The 17531-nt window shown below is 42.3% G+C and overlaps 1 protein-coding gene across 1 annotated transcript; it reads left to right on the forward strand.

Annotated features, from left to right (window-relative positions):
* The first annotated feature begins 1849 nt into the window (after window positions 1-1849).
* LOC139376991 (soluble guanylate cyclase 88E-like) lies at window positions 1850-16999 on the forward strand. The gene is made up of 16 exons (XM_071120040.1): window positions 1850-1977; window positions 2284-2416; window positions 2536-2710; window positions 2840-2931; window positions 3161-3418; window positions 6734-6881; window positions 7606-7728; window positions 8045-8165; window positions 11690-11819; window positions 12158-12304; window positions 12630-12776; window positions 13007-13163; window positions 13894-14003; window positions 15899-15988; window positions 16235-16353; window positions 16597-16999. The coding sequence occupies exons 1-16, from the start codon at window positions 1850-1852 to the stop codon at window positions 16997-16999; spliced, it is 2481 nt and encodes an 826-aa protein (XP_070976141.1).
* Window positions 17000-17531: the final 532 nt, after the last annotated feature.

The following is a 17531-nucleotide window of genomic DNA, read 5'->3' on the forward strand; positions in this document are numbered from 1 at the left end:
TTGTGAATATTTGTAGTAGTTATTCAAACCAACCTGTTATCAATCCCAAAGGTTTTGGTTTTTAGAAACGGATTTGACCTACTTGGACAATAGGTCTATAGCCTGCCCTACAGGCTAACAACATAGCTGATATATACTCTCCCTCCCCTTCAGTTTATAGAACGGGCAAAAAAAAACATTGCCTCAATAAGCAGGGCTGCTCGTAACCAATTTACATTACTGGGCTCCTGTGACTGCCTATGATAATCTTAGAACAACTTGATGGTGATAATATGGTGCATACTATCACCATCAAGACAATGTTCACACTCACAGGGCTTTCTCAATCCAACCGTACTTGCAACATGAGAGACATCATTTCCCCGCGGGTTCTGATAATGGGTGCGTTTAGCATAGCATTACAATAGAGCACTCCACGAGCATCTGTAGCCTAGGCTAAACCAATGCTCCAACACGTTAAAACATTTTTTATTTTGGATTAAAAAACGACTACAGGTTACACTTTAACTTCTAAAACCTGATAGATATATATTTATATCTTTAAATATCTTCCCTTTATCCGGACTGAATTTTTTTCTTAATTTTAATGAACAAATCAAACCCCGAAAATCCATTGAAGGGCTGCTCCAGATGTTGCCCATCCCATAACCTAGGCTTAGAGAGCCTTCTTATTTTTTTACATATATATATTTGTCACAATACATTTCATAGTCCACAGCCCTATATGTACAATTAAACAGTATATTGATTTATTTAAAACATTTAGACTTATATCACAGGGGGGGCATGCCCCTCTTGAGAGATTCCCCACAATACGCCCACACACTTTTCCCTTTGGCATTCATAACCAAGATCCAAACACAGACTTACAGCACAGTACACACACACACACACACATTGGCCTGCCATGCCTTCAGCGAGCTAGAAAGTCACCACTATTACCTTTTCTTTGGTAGCTGCCAGAAACATGCCTTGGCGCTCTTATTTTAGGCCCTGCCATCCCATTGACTTGACAGAGAAGTGTCTGAAGAGGGCCAGTGTCACGAGCAGGTGTTTGGCCAGTCAGATCAGGGAGCAGCATTTTGGCGTTCGCTCCCACAGTTGGACCAGCGAATTACATACCACTGAGGGACTGCAGGTAAGGGACCCATATTTTCACCCTCTTCTTCTGCTTTTTCTTTGGGAAAACCTTTGATATACTATGGGGAAACATTTGTGTTAGCTGGCTAAATGTTGTGGAACATCTGGACAATTTTAGGTTTGAGGTGCCATAGACTAGAGGCAGTAAGTACTGTGCAGTGTAGTGTCTTATTTAAAGATGAGTCTTTAAAGGATAATCTTGTACTATTGTAAAAGTCTTCTGATCAACACTGACAAAAATAGTATTGTGTAACAGTGTGCAGAGGTAGGGAGGTGTTTGAGGAGGTTACCAGACACTCAAACCTCAGGGTAAGAGTGTAAAGTAACTTATTGTGTCTGTATATGTACACATGATTTGTGTCCATGTGAAAATGTATTTGTGATATAGGTGTGAGATTGATCTCCTTTTTACTCATCGGTTAAATACTACACGTGAAGTGCAAGTACTGCACATGTGCTAGTACTAGAGTAGAGCTGTGTGTAGAGCAAGATGTTCATCTTTCTCAGGAGACCCAAAAGGGATGATTTATTGATTTTGGAAAATATTTGTGGCAATGAATAATGAGGGACTTCATAGTTTTTAACATCTAGTTCATCCTATATGCAAAATGACTCAGACTGCAGGTGTTTTACACTTCTTCTTTCCTTGCCATTCCTCAGTAAAGCAGTTAAACTTGGCAGAAATCTGGAGGTTCCCAACCCCCTTAAGATGTACGGCCTGTACTTGGAAGCGGTGAATGATTATATCAACGAGTCGTACGGAGAGGATGTATGGAGGCTGATAGAGGCCAGGGCAGAGATACCGCATCTCAAGTTTGTCCGCCATCAGATGTACAAGTACGGCCATATCCCATCTTAACTGTCGGGGCAAACTACATCTCTGTACCCATCATATGCGTCATATTTACTTTATATTCTAACTTTACCAGGAAAGGAAGTCACTTGAGGTTTCACTTGAATCTCTTTCCTGATAGACTTGGCAAAGCACAACAAGTTATCATAGACCATCAATGCATAACACACACACAGACAACAGGTCAATGAATGCACTAACTGTAAGTCGCTCTGGATAAGAGCATCTGCTAAATGACTAAAATGTCAATGTAAATGTCATATCTAGGTATCTTCCTTTTCCCCCTGCAGTGACAACCTAATCCTGCGGCTAGCCAAGGCAGCTGGTGAGGTCCTAGGGAAGACCCATGATGAGCTCATGTATGCCTTCGGGGTTTACATGGTGAAGAGGATCGGGAACTATGGCTACGAGAGGATTCTCAAGGTGACCTAGTGACTAGTGGCCCTCCTCAAGTGTCACTAGGCATAATTGGCCCTAATTAATGATCAATACACTGGTGTGTCTGTGTAATGTCATTATTTATCCCTTGTCCATTCATCCAGGTGTTGGGGCGTAATGTGCGTGACTTCATCAATGAGCTGGACAACCTGCACGAGTACTTCCGCTTCTCTTTCCCCAAGGTGCAGCCTCCCAGCTTCTGTGTGGAGGAGGAGTGTGAGACCAGCCTCACCCTGCACTACCGCAGCACCCGCAAGGGCTTCACCCAGTTTGTCAAAGGTAGGTAGGGAGCACCACAGAGGACAAACATAGCAAAGCACTAAATTATATTTGGTAATACTATACATAGGATGCATGTCACACATCTCCAAACTGTAAAAATACTTGTTCTCTCTTCCCATACTGTAGGCCAGCTGTCTCAAGTGGGAAGGCAGTTCTACAATACAGACATTGAAGTTGAGATCCTGTCCAAAGAGGAGACTGAGAAGATGACATATGTGGTATGTACTGTACTGTGGGCATCTGCCTATCTGAAGCTACTTCTTTTCAACAATGTTATGTACACCCCAGCGCACATGCAAGTAACTCCTCTGAACTAGGAGTGCATCACTTTCCAAGTGCTACTGTTTGCCCCATTGTCAAACAACTTTAGTTTCAGGCCCCATTGTCATGATACGCACAACCTTAAGATCCTCACAGCTGCGTTGCCGTGATGTCTCTTTGCCACAGATCTACAAGATGAACTTTGACAACGCTGCCTTCAAGCACCGCATGCCCCAGCAGAAGACGGCCCCAGGGTACGAGAAACTACCCATGAAGAGGGGCATCTTTTTCGACATGTTCCCCTTTAGTGTGATCTTCCGCCGGGACATGACCATGTACCGCATTGGGGACGGCCTAAAGGAGGTCTTCTCCGACCTGCAGGGCAAGAAGGTCAACGAAGAGTTCACCCTGGTGCGGCCCATGCTGGAGTTCAGCTGGGACAACGTGAGTACAGGAGGGGAGAGAGAGTGGGATGAGGGTTCTGTTACATTTGGTGTGATTTTTCCACTTACTTAGGCTATTGTTGTCAATCCAGAGAGTTTTTTAGTGGATATTTGCATAATTTAGTAACATTCAACAACCCCCTTTAATGGTCCCAAACATTGAAAATCATGAATTGCATCACATTGGATGATATTTGGATGAAATCAGTTCAAAGTAGGGTAACCCAAGTATGAAGAATGTCTGTAGCTGGCACTTTGATCATGTTTGATCATAAAGTTACTGGTCCCCTCCCCCTTGTCAAACGCTTGGATTCAGTCAGGCATTACCAAGGATTTACTTCCTGATTCAGTCAGGCATTACCAAGGATTTACTTCCTACTTCCTACTTATCCAACGTCACATAAAGCCGGAAATGTAATACACCAACGGTAGCATCGTATCATCTTAAAGTATTTAAATATGTACCGCCCGAAAACCATAATTGCATGTGTTCCGACGCCTTGCTTTGGCTTTGTTTACAAACCGTAGGCAAGCTACTAGTAGCTAGCTCAAGCAGAACATACAACCAAATAATATATATTTTGTAAATATACTGGTAGCCAACAAGCTACTTACCAGCATGCTGGAAAAAAGCACATTGTGACTGGATGCCATAGTGTAAATTTAACGTTACACTATTTTCTGAAGAAAGAAGACATCCGACAGCAGTGTCTCATTTTTATTTTGGGTGGACAGGCTTCACCGAAAATTACAATTATGTCACGGGTGTGCAGTCCACATTGAGCGAAGTTGCTTTATCAATTAGGGAGAATATTTGATTGGTCTTGCCAGGAAGCTAATCCTAAAGACGGATTCAATACCATCATTGACAGTGGAACAGTGGGTCTTGAAAGTGCTGAGTGTTATTATGATTTTCACTTTTCATCTCCTTTTGGTCTTTTCACTATCTTCAAGCTGTAATGATAGACATTTTAGAAAATTCAACATCTATTTTGTCTGCACAGCTTCCCAGGCAACCACCACAGCAGGAATGCTGTGATACAAAATCTGCTTTCCAAAGGCAAAGAAGGGGGGGGGGTATGCTGTGAAACATGTGAAGACAGACCCAACATACTGTAAGCCATTTATTAATTTCCAGTGGTGGAAAAAGTACCCAATTGTCATACTTGAGTAAAAGTAAAGATATCGTAAAAGTGAAAGTCACCCAGTAAAATACTACTTGACTAAACGTCTAAAAGTATTTCGTTATAAATATACTTAAGTATCAAAAGTAAGTATAATTGTTAAAATATTTTAGTATCAAAAGGAAAAGTATGAATCATTTCAAATGACTTATTAAGCAAACCAGACGGCACAGTTTTCTTTAGATTTTATTTACTGATAGCTCGGGACACTCCAATACTTGAGACATCATTTTCAAACAAAGCATTTGTGTTTAGTGAGTCCGCCAGATCAGAGCAGTAGAGATGACCAGGGATGTTCTCTTGATAAGTTTGTGAATTGGACCATTTTCCTGTCCTTCTAAGTATTCAAAATGTAAAAACAACTTTTGGGTGTCAGGGAAAATGTATGGAGTAAAAAGTACATTATTGTCTTTAGGAATGTAGTGAAGTAAAAGTGTTCACAAATATAAATAGTGTAAGTCCAGATACACCAAAAAACGAATTAAGTACTACTGTTTATTTAAAGTCTGCACCAATTAAGCATTTTAGGCACACAAAAATTCAAGATACAAACATTGAAATGTTTCACAAAAAAGTGCACAACCAAATATTGCATATTTCCAATTGAGTACTTCAAAAACACCAGAAAACACATTGTAAAATGAATAGATCACTACATCAACGAATCGATAGCATCATAACTAGGAACAGTAAATAAAAAACATTAAAAAAACATTTCAAAAACATTACCGGCTATATAGACAGATTCCTGGATCTCCTCTTCAACAACGTCACGCTTGATCCAGCATGTTACAGTGTGTGGGGAAGCTGTGTGTGCTGTCCATCCCAGGACCCCTGTTTGCCCAGTTTGAGAGTTTTGACAAGGAGGAGGCCATAGTGTCCCGCTTCAATCTTGGAGGTGACTGAAGTCTGCTTGATTGAAGCGGGGTACATGGGTCCCCCTCCCTTCCCCATCAATCTCTGTGGTTGGTTGCATTACCTAAAGCCTAAGTAATTAACTTTTACATGATATGATATCACATTTTGTTAATTCCTATGTTTTTTTTAGCATTTGGATGGGAGATGAGTGTTACAAATTGTATGAATCAATGGGGTCCTGGACACTAGGGTGGCTGGGTGCCTATATTAGGCTTATGGCTCTAATTATTTGTTTTATGTCAAATGATGTCTCACATTTATTTCTCACCATTATTTCTCATGAGTGTTCATGTTGATCAATATTTTGGGCTATGCTGTCCTATTGTAAATGATCAAATAAATGTCTGATCAATACATACAATTCTGAACATATTGTTATTTATAATGCAAGCATTTCACTACACCCGCAATAACATCTGCTAAATATGTGTATGTGACCAAAAAATGTTATTTGATTTAATGCTGAGGCACCAATAAATTGTCCAGTTCACTTATTGTATGCTGTTTGTATATTATCTTATGTGTAAGCTTCTAAGATCACTCAGGCTTTACTATTCTTGTGAAGAAGTGTATCAGTAATTAGTTATAAAACAATAGAAATGCAATTGTGTATTACTGCTGTTTGTCTGATATCCAACAGTTCTGTTGACTATGAGAGCATTTTGCAGAGAAAATAGGTTGAGCCTACAATTTAGGCTAGGAATGACATGTGGCCCATTGTTTACCTGGTCATCAATGACATGTGGCCCATTGTTTACCTTGTTACAAAGACCACAAGGGCATTTCAAAGAGCTGTCAGTCAAGGCGAGCTCATGAATATAAGCTCCCTGCCCACTCAACCTGTTCTTTCAGACTTCCTGATAGTTAGAAATGAGAGAAAAGGTAACATTTCTTCAATTCTGAGCATTTTAACAGTGTACAAATATTATGGGTGATGTTTTTGTCATTCAAAGGCTATTTTTACTTGGGAAATAGGATACCTGTGCGGGACCTTTAAGCATCACCATGTCCGCATGTATCAGGGTCAGTCTCAGAATAAAGAATCTCAGAGTAAGAGTGCTGATATAGGATCAACATTGCCTTCATAATCACACTAAATAAGGTTACATGGACAGTTTGGACCTGACCCTAGATCAGCATTCCTACTCTGAGACGCTTTGTGAATACGGGCCCTGGATTTGACTGAAGTCATCTGTTTCCATGCTTCCCCTCAGATCTACACCCACCTTAACAATGTGTTTGAGCTACTGTCCAAAGCTGTGGTGGAGAGCAAGCAGAAGGTGAATGTCCCTAAACTGAGCAAGGAAAAGGAAGACGAGGGAAAAGAGGAGAACGAGAAACCCAAGCGAGAGGAAGAGAGAGGTACAGAGAAGTCAAGGGTCCGCCCGTCGCCACAGTCAACCGACAGGAGAGGGGAGTACTTTGTCCCTAACAATCTCTAGCCCATGTCTAATGTTTAAGTGATTTTAATTCATTAAGGTCCAATGCAGCTGTTTTTATCTCAATATCAAATAGTTTCTGGGTAACAATTAAGTAAGTTGCTGTGATTGTTTCAACTAAAATTATCAAAAAGAAAGACAAATAGCTTCTTAGTAAAGAGCAATTTCTTAAACAATAATTTTGCTAGGACTGTCTGGTAGTGGGGAGGGGAAAAACTAGCTGTTATTTGCAGAGAGGTTTGGAACTCTCTTTCTTATTGGTCTATTCACTTAACTTACTGCCTGGTGATGTCAACAGGCAGGCCAAAACTCCATCCCACCAAAAAGGCTGACATTTCAAGCAGTCCTTTCAAACAGCTCTTACACTAAAAGGGTATTATAATAATTTTCATAATTTCACAGTATTATTCCAACCTCATAGTGTGGAAATATATATAAAACACAGGAAAATCTCATTTTTGACTGCACTGGGCTTTGAAAGTCTTCCAATATGTGTAACAATAAATAATCTCTGTCAGTGCTGTTATAAGCATGAGTGAAATGCATAAAACAAATGTCACTCACTCAGCCACCCATTCTCCCTCCCTAACTCAGTCATTCCCTCCCTCCCTCCGTCATTCATTCCCTCCTTTCCTCTGGCCCATTAGATGTGAAGTCTGTGGAGGAGATGAAGGGGGATCAGGAGTTCAGCAGTGCTCTGACTCAGTACAACAGCTCAGCCAACTCAGGGGGAGAGGACATCGAGCTGCTCGCCTTCCAGACTGTCACCGGTGAGAACCCCTTCTTCCTCGCCCTCCACACTTCTTTTTAGCTATCTTCCCACCTGTCCAGCTCACCAAAATAAGCTTACATGCTACATAGCTTTGTTCTCCTAAATTTGACAGGGGTACAGAAATCCACCTCAAGGCCAGAATCAAAACAGTCAGTGATTGCCCTGTCTATTTTGAATGAAGTATTAACTATACCATTTTGAATAACTAGAGTGTAAATGGTCTTGGAATTGTTGGTGACAATTCTAAATTTCAAACCAATGTTTCCAAGTTCTATGTCTGTGGATGACGCCACCCTTGTCTTCGTCATCCCCAGGGAAGTGCAGTGAAACCATCTTCGAGGATATGAGGGAACCTCCCAAGAAGCCCCTCCACCTGAAGGGTCAAATGAAGTACGTCCCCCAGTGGGACTCGCTCATCTTCCTCAGTACGCCCATGTAAGACCACCCACAACATCCTTACAGTACCTAGTCATTATCTGACTATGAAGGCAATACGTAATCCAATTCAAAACTTGCCTTGAGGCTACAGCTATGTGATGCCACGGTCAGACGTACTTACAAAGCAACCAAAAAAGGAGAATCCAAAGCTTCGATAGTATAAAAACAAACAAAACGGTATTTTACAAACAAAGATCATTTCATCGACTATAGTCCATCCAGGCCTACCTGAGCCATAACACCAAACCACAAATTAGGTATAGGGAAGGGGAACAAGGGGGTGTGCCCAGGTAAGGCTCAATTTGGCAAATCTGACCATAATTATATCCTCCTGGTTCATGCTTGCAAGCAAAAACTAAAGCAGGAAGTACCAGTGACTCGCTTAATACGGAAGTGGTCAGATGACACGGATGCTACGCTACAGGACTGTTTTGCTAGCACAGACTGGAGTATGTTCCGGGATTCATCCAATGGCATTGAGGAGTATACCACCTCAGTCATCGGCTTCATCAATAAGATAAGTGCATTGACGACGTCGTCCCCATAGTGACCGTACATACATATCCCAAGCAGAAGCCATGGATTACAGGCAACATCCACATCAAGCTAAAGACTAGAGTTACCGCTTTCAAGGAGGGGGACACAAATCCGGACAGTTATATGAAATCCCGCTACGCCCTCAGACGAACCATCAAACAGGCAAAGTGTCAATACAGGATTAAGATTGAATCCTACTACACTAGCTCTGACGCTCGTCGGATGTGGCAGGGCTTGAAAACTATTACGGACTACAAAGGGAAACCCAGCCATGAGCTGCCCAGTGACACGAGCCTACCAGACAAACTAAATGCCTTTTATGCTCGCTTTGAGGCAAATCAACACTGAAGCATGCATAGAGCACCAGCTGTACCGGACGACTGTGTGATAACACTCTCCATAGCCGATGTGAGCAAGACCCTTTAAACAGGTCAACATTCACAAAGCCGCGGGGCCAGGCAGATTGCCAGGACGTGTACTCTCAAAGCATGCCAGGACCAACTGTCAAGTGTCTTCACTGACATTTTCAACCTCTCCCTGACAGAGTCTGTAATACTTACATGTTTCAAGCAGACCACAATAGTCCCTGTGCCCAAGGAAGCGAAGGTAACCTGCCTAAATGATTACCTCCCCGTAGCACTCACGTCGGTAGCTATGAAGTGCTTTGAAAGGCTCGTCATGGCTCACATCAACAGCATCATTCCCGGATACCCTAGACACTCAATGTGAGGAAGACAAAGGAGCTGGTTGTGAACTACAGGAAAAGGTGGGCCGAACAGGCCCCCATTAAAATCGATGTGGCTGTAGTGGAGCGGGTCGAGAGTTTCAAGTTCCTTGGTGTCCACATCACCAACAAACTATCATGGTCCAAACACACGAAGACAGTAGTGAAGAGGGCACGACAACACCTTTTCCCCCTCAGGAGATGTGGCATGGGTCCCCAGATCCTCAAAAGGTTCTACAGCTGCACCACCGGTTGCTTCACCGCCTGGTATGGCACCTGCTCGGCATCTGACCTTAAGGTGCTACAGAGGGTAGTGCGTACAGCCCAGTACATCACCGGGGCAAAGCTTCCTGCCATCCAGGACCTATATACTAGGCAGTGTCAGAGGAAAGTCCAAAAAGTTGTATAAGACTCCGGTCACCCAAGTCACAGAGCGCCAAGTAGTTCGGTACCGCACGGCAAGCGGTGCAGGAGCGGCAAGCCTAGGACCTAAAGGCTCCTTAACAGCTTCTACCCCAAGCCATAAGACTGCTGAACAATTAATCAAATGGCCACTCTGACTATTTACATTGAACCCCCCCTCATTTGTTTTTACACTACTGCTACTCGCTGTCTATTGTCTATGCATATTTACTTTACCCCTACTTACATGTACAAATTACCTCAACTAACCCGAAACCCCTGCAAACCGGTACCTCGTTATTGTATTACTTTTTATTATTTTATACTTTCGTTTATTTGATAAATATTTTCTTAACTTGAACTGCATTGTTGGTTAAGGGCTTGTAAGTAAGCATTTCACTGTAAGCATTTCACTGTTATATTCGGCGCATGTGACAAATAAAGTTTGATTTGATTGCTTTCAAATACCCATGATTACCATAATAGAAAACCCAAAACATGATTTTTGTAAGGACAGACGCTGCACCCGGACCCGACGTCACCAACAAAAACAAAGAACTCCCTGATGCTTCAAATTGTGTTGTCAGCCTTCTGTAAGGACAGACGCTGGGAGATGAGAAGCAAGTACAGGGACTGAATATTTAATAAATAACCGACATGAAACAAAACACGGACAATGTCTGGACAAGGGAACCCTAATGACATTAATGCTGACTCGGGAAAGAAACTGAGGAAGTGACAGATATAGGGGAGGTAATTAATAACGTGATGAATCCAATGTCCAATGAAGCGCTGATACGAGTAACTATTGTGACAGGTGTGCGTAATGATAAGCAGCCTGGAGACCTCAAGCTCCAGCGTGGGGGAGCGGGAGCAGACTTGAAAGATTTCAATAAATCAATGTTTTACGATTCTAATAAGACAAACCATAAATGTTCATAATGATACTGAACGTAAGGGAAGTTGGCTCTTACCTTAGATAACACTTACTTTAGATATTCCTTACCTCTGTGTTTATTAGCATATGAAAATAATAAAAACAATGATATGCTATATTTATAATATTACTATATGCCTATAAATATGTTCAGTATGCATAATATATATTTGGTCCGATGTTTCATGAGCTGAAATAAAAGATCCCAGAAATTTTCTGTACGCACAAAAAGCTTATTTCTCTCCAATTTTGTGCAGAAATTTGTTTACATCCCTGTTAGTGAATATTTCTCCTTTGCCAAGGTAATTCATCCACCTGACAAGTCTGGTATATCACGAAGCTGACAGCATGATCATTACACAGGTGCACCTTCTGCTGGGAACAATAAAAGGCCACTCTAAAATGTGCGGTTTTGTCACACAACACAATGGCACAAATGTCTTAAGTTTTGAGCGAGCTTGCAATTGACGTGATGACTGCAGAAATATCCACCAGAGCTGTTGCCAGAGAATTTAATGTTAATTTCTCTACCATAAGCCACCTCCAACGTAATTTTAGAGAATTTGTCAGTACATCCAATCGGCCTCACAACCACGTGTAACCACGCCAGCCCAGGAGCTCCACATCCGGCTTCTTCACCTGCGGGATCATCTGAGACCAGCCACCCAGACAGCTGATAAAGCTGAGGAGTATTTCTGTCTGTAATAAAGCCTATTTTGTGGGGAAAAACTCATTCTGATTGGCTGGGCCTGGCTTCCAATTGGGTGGGCCTATGAACTGTAACTCAGTAAAATCGCTGAAATCGTTAATTGTTGCATGTTGCGTTTATCCGCTTTCCTCTACCTTTCCAATCCATTCTTATCTCCCTTTCTGCCACTCACCCCATCCTTGCTGTCTCTCTCATTCCTCTTCCTCTTCCAGTATAGAGACAGTGGAGGACATGATTAAAATGGGCGTCTATGTGAACGATCTGAACCTACACGACTCCAGCCGAGAGCTCATCTTAGCTGGAACACAGCAGTCGGCTGAACTTCAGCTGGCTCTTGACCAGGTAAGTCATACACATTTCATATATACCACATACCACCCTTTAGAATAGGAATAGCACACAACCGTACTTTGGTACATTGTTAACATTATCAGATAACTCCTCTACTAACTGGGCCAAGTTTTCCTCATCTAAGAATGCAAGACAGACTACTATACCCACACACAGTCCTGCTCATAGGCAGCTTCATTTTCAAAGTTACAAAGAAAGACATATGTAGTGTATACTTCACACTGAAAGGGAGAGGCAAAGACCATCTCAAGGGCGGGGCTGGATTTGAAGAAGGATGAGGAGTTAGTTGACTGACAGCTCTCTCTCTCTGGTGGCTCCTCCCACTCCAGGAGCAGCAGAAGTATGCCCAGCTCCAGGAGATCATCAAGAAGCTGGACGAGGAGAAGAAGAGAGGAGACTCCCTCCTCTACGCCATGATCCCCAAAGCTGTGGCTGACCGGCTCAGGAAGGGTATCACGGCCCTGGAGACATGCCAGGTACTAACCCACAGCCATAAATTTACAGATACATATACAGATATACAGGATGCATCCAAAATGGCACCCCATTCCCTATATATTGCACTATATAAGGCCCAGGCTCTGGCCAAAAGTAATGCACTATATAGGCAATAGGGTGCCATTTCAGACACAGCCATAGAATTTGTAGAGGAAACTATCCTCCATGTTGGCTCAAAACATTCAATGACAATAAGGCTCAATTGGAATCCAACGAGCCACCTCAGTTCTGTCAAGCCAGAAGAAACACCACAGTAAAATGTCAAGCATTTAAGTGTGCTGGTATTTCCTTTCCGTTTCCCAGGTGTTCCCGGACGTGACCATCCTATTCAGCGACGTGGTGAAGTTCAACGAGATCTGCATCCACATCACGCCCATGCAGGTGGTGGACATGCTCAACGAGATCTACATCGTCTTCGACACGCTCAGCGAGAAGCACAACGTCTACAAGGTGAATGACTAGGACAATACAAAACAAGGGCCTCTGTGGGAACAATATGCCTGAATACTCAACCAAGGTTGGCTGGACCAAAAAGGAGAACACAGACTCTATTATCATGCATTGAGTGGCTGTAGCAATGTTTTACAGAGTGGAATATTTTGTTTGTTTCATTGGTAGGATATAATTTATACAGTAATGCTTCTAAACATACAACTTGACTCTTATTCCCCTGGGTTCAGGTGGAGACCATCCGAGATGCATACATGGTGGTGGCAGGCGTGCCCAATAAGACAACCTTCCATGCCCACCACATATGTGACATGGCCCTGGACATGCTGAGCTCCATCGACCACCTCAAAGACCCCTCCACTGGAGACAATATCCAGATCAGAGTCGGTGAGCAGAGACCATTGAAATACAATCTAGTCACTCTATTTCTATGGCACAGACAGTGTAGACAGGAGTGGGCCTTACCATAGAAATATAATTACTACATGTTATCTGATTACAAACAAACTGTACCTGTAATACGTTACTAGCAAAAATATTGTATTCCGATTACAGATATATTTGAAAAACTAGATGATTACTTCTTGGATTACATTTAAATTCATAAAGGACGATTGCGGGACAAAATACATTATGACACCTTTCTGTTTTCTCAATGACATTCAATTCAGCATTGAAAAAAAGCCGCAAGTTGTTCCACCTGAGCGAGTCTGACCACAAGTCAGAGAACACTATGTTTGATGGATCCTTTTTGTCTTCCTTTAATGCCTCTTTGGGGGAAAGTAATTCAAATGTAACCAGATTACGTTACTGAGTTTGGGTAATCCAAAAGTTACCTTACTGATTACAATTTTGGTCATGTAACTGTAATGGATTAAATGTATATAGTAACCTACCAAACCCTGCATATGACAGACATAAAGCATACACATACTGTACGGTGTGTCTTTATAATCCAGTCAAAAGGAAGTCAAAGACTTGATATTGTCTAGCCACCCTGACTGTGCTCCTCAGTTAATGCTGCCAGATTTATACTCCTTAAGGCACCCTGAATCTAGAGCCACTGATCCAGGTTCAGTAAAGCAGTTTAACTTCATTGTGTGTTGCTTCCCTTCAGGGATCCACTCGGGGATGGTGGTGGCTGGGGTGGTGGGGCTGAAGATGCCTCGCTACTGTCTGTTTGGAGACACCGTCAACACTGCCTCCCGCATGGAGAGCAATGGGGTGGTGAGTGCTGACATTAGAACATAACCTCACTATAGGGTAAATCCATTTGAAATCAATTACTTTTTGACAGCATTCCTTTTTATTTAAACAAAAGGTTCTATACATGTTCTATTTCTTTGATTGACACCCACTCTGTATTCAAGAGCATGTTGTGTCTCAACCAATGGCGGTCACAACCAATGTTCCCTCAAAAGAATGTAGGCACTGAGCAAATTTCAGGTCTGCTGAGCGCAAACCTGAACGTTGTGAAAATTCTGTACAACTTCCGGCGTGCATTTACTGAACACTGATGCTGTACCCGGTTTAAGTTAGTTTTGACAGTGGTCAAGTAGGCTACTGTGGCTATTTGATCATAATGTAGGCCTACCAGAGTGGCCTACCATCAAAAACAGAGAAAATGCATCCCATAAAATGTTTACATTGAAATAGCTGTTCTATCATTGAGCCTACAGTAGGAGCCAATGTGTGGTGTTCAAAGTAGGTCTACATTCCATGAGACTTTTGAAAAAAACATGCAGGGCTTGACATTAACCTGTTTATCCACTTGTCCTTCAGACAGGGAGGTGACTGAAAATGTTGTTGTGTTGTTTGATGCAAGAAACTACTTTACAAAATAAAACCCAAAATTATTCCCATACCATTATTACAGAGTCAGACAAGTTATGCTACCCTCTACCTATTGACTACTTAGCTTATTCAAGCCTGTCTCAAAATACAACACTGCCCCTTTAAGACATTAAAAAAATGTCTTTACCTGACTCACTTTTCAAAGATGTCTTGAAATGCACACATTTTGTGCTCTTGTAGGAAGCAATCACTCCCCCATTGCTGACTACAAATTATCTATAATTGGGCTAATAACTTACTAACTAGCAAAGGATATGAACAAATGTACAAATGTACACACATTGCTACATGTAGCTCTTGCTTTGATCTCAAAACAAGCACATCTACTCATGACCGCTCATGCTGTAAAAACAGTCCAGTTCAAAGTGATTGGCACAGATCCATATATAGCAATGGTCTATTTGCATATCGGCCAACTGCAGCTCTGATTGGTTATGCCGCACTGGTCTGTGTAGAGTAAGGGCCTGAGTTGTGCCTGTCATTACAATAGAAACCTACTCCGATGTGTTCTGCCAACAACAAAATCTCTTGCATACTTAGTTTTGTTTCGGTATATTGCCTTGAATGTGGCTAATATTGCGTTGATTCAATCACAATTCCCGCAGTAAAGGGAAATGTTGATAGTGTTAACTAATGGGGAAAACTCTGCGCAGGCTGATATTTCTTCTGTGTGGCAGTCCCGGGGATCTGCGTGTCCACGCACAGCTTAGAGGGAACATTGGTCACAACACAAAAACCTGATGATGTCAAATAGGGTCTAAGCTACAATGTATGTGAATATTTAAAAAAAATCTGTGGTTACACATTTTTTGATCATTGACGTTTAAGGTTAAAATAAATGACATACTTTTAAAAAAGAAATGATCAAATGGTTTGACAACACTGTTTGTAAGCTTTTAAATTATACAAATTATCAACCGTTTATATTTTCCAGTGACATGGATGTCTCATGGTATGGTGGGGTATGCAAAATAGGTCAACTTTGATCAACTTTATCTCTTGAAAGTTTAGGCATTCAGGTCCATAGGTCACGTTCTGAGCACTTCTACAATGGACACATTTTTATGGAAGGATTTGTTCAACTGAAAAGGGGTGCTGTCAAAAAGTGATTGAATTCAAATGGATTTACCCAATAGACGCAATCAATTAGCACTGTATAGCAAATCATTTATTTAGTAAGTAGGCCGCAAGTAGATTAATGCGACATTAAGTGAGCTGAATAGTTAGCACTATGTCAGCCATCAACCTCTGTGTGTCTGTCTGTACAGGGCATGCAGATCCACATAAGCCAGACCACCAAAGACCACTTGGAACATGAGCCCTACATAATTGAGGAGAGGGGAAAGATTTTTGTGAAGGTATGTGTACGATGTTCCATCATGGCACTGTGATGCTCCACCTGCCAAACAGACAAAAATGAACCATACTAAATCAATTTTTAAATCTTTCTATTAAAATATATTTTGATCTCTTCAGGAGTTTTATCAAAGTTCAAAAGTCCTGAAATTGTCATTTGCGGCCCATCCATTGGCTGAGTTGACAGGTATTGAACATAAGGACCATGAACACGGTACTATTTCTGCCTAAATTCTGTCCATTCACAGGGTAAAGGCTACATGAAGACATATTGGCTGAAGGGGAAGAAGGACCTGTCGTTTAAGACTCCAGCAGAGCTCCGCTACAGCAGTGAACAGAAGGACTCAGAGGACAGGAGCTCCAATGGGTAAGTGGAGCAGGGGAGGAGGCAACACCAATCTCTTCTGTAGGGATATACTGCAAGATGCCCTATCTCATATGACTGTGAACTGTTCATTCAAACCTCACTTCTGTATAGTTAGTAAGGTTCCAACATTAGCCTGTTTGTGGATCGAAGGGCTTGCATAAGAAAAACACACCTGCTACTAATTTGCTTTGCTTTTGTACATACTGTATGTGGTCATTTTCTTTTATACATTCCAACACACAGGTCCACCTGCACCAACACCAAGCGCTCCACCTCCAACCTGAACATTCCCAACGAGGAGCAGGCAGAGGGCAAGCCCACCCCCACAGAGCTGCCTGCAGAGCCCTTACCTTCACTAGAGGGCGCCCCCGAGGACCCCACAGACCCCACCGAGCCCCAGGAGAAGAAAGTAAAAAAGAACACTAAGAACAACAACAAAGGGGGTGTGGCCAAGCCCGAAGCTCCTCCCCAGCAGGTCAATGTAGTGCAGGAGAGTGCAGTTCTTCCTGCTGTTGCCCAGGAGACCCCCACTGCTCCCCCGGCCTCCGCTGCCCCAGTGCTCAACAACAAGAAGAACAGCTTCAGGCAGCACACCAAGCTGCCCGCCCACCTTCCCATGCGCAGCACTTCCTGCTGCCTACTTTGAGAGGAGAGGCTAAAATAATGTGACTGCATTATTATCTTATTGACAGTCCTGTGAAGGCAAACCTGAAACTGACCCTAACCTTGAACCACAACCAATTAGAAAATTCAACATGGTTTCGCTGGTTAGTCATGTCCTTTTTAGTTTTTCCCTACTGTGAGATAGACCAGGCCAGAGTTCAAGACCTCTCAGATCATGGGCCAGCCTTCATGTTCGATATATTGTATGATGCCCTGGTGTCTATCCTATGTTTTTTCTTAGGCAGGACCTGAGGGTCCCCACAGCAATATTCAGGGCAGCCCACACCTAATGTATGTATTAATCCATTTATTCAAGGTGGAGTAACAGAGGTAGACAGGGCGACCCACCTCACCCAAGTAATAATAGTGGAAACATTGATGCTCCTAAAATTAAACAAATGTGACATTGCTGAAAAGGGAAAAAACATTTCTCTTCCAACAAATATATACCGATACGTCTTGATGACGTTTTAAACAGTGGGCCTTTTTTGGTAATACAAGCACCTGGCTAATGT

The sequence above is a fragment of the Oncorhynchus clarkii genome, chromosome 2 (genome assembly GCF_045791955.1).
Source record: "Oncorhynchus clarkii lewisi isolate Uvic-CL-2024 chromosome 2, UVic_Ocla_1.0, whole genome shotgun sequence".
Classification (NCBI taxonomy): Eukaryota; Metazoa; Chordata; class Actinopteri; order Salmoniformes; family Salmonidae; genus Oncorhynchus; species Oncorhynchus clarkii.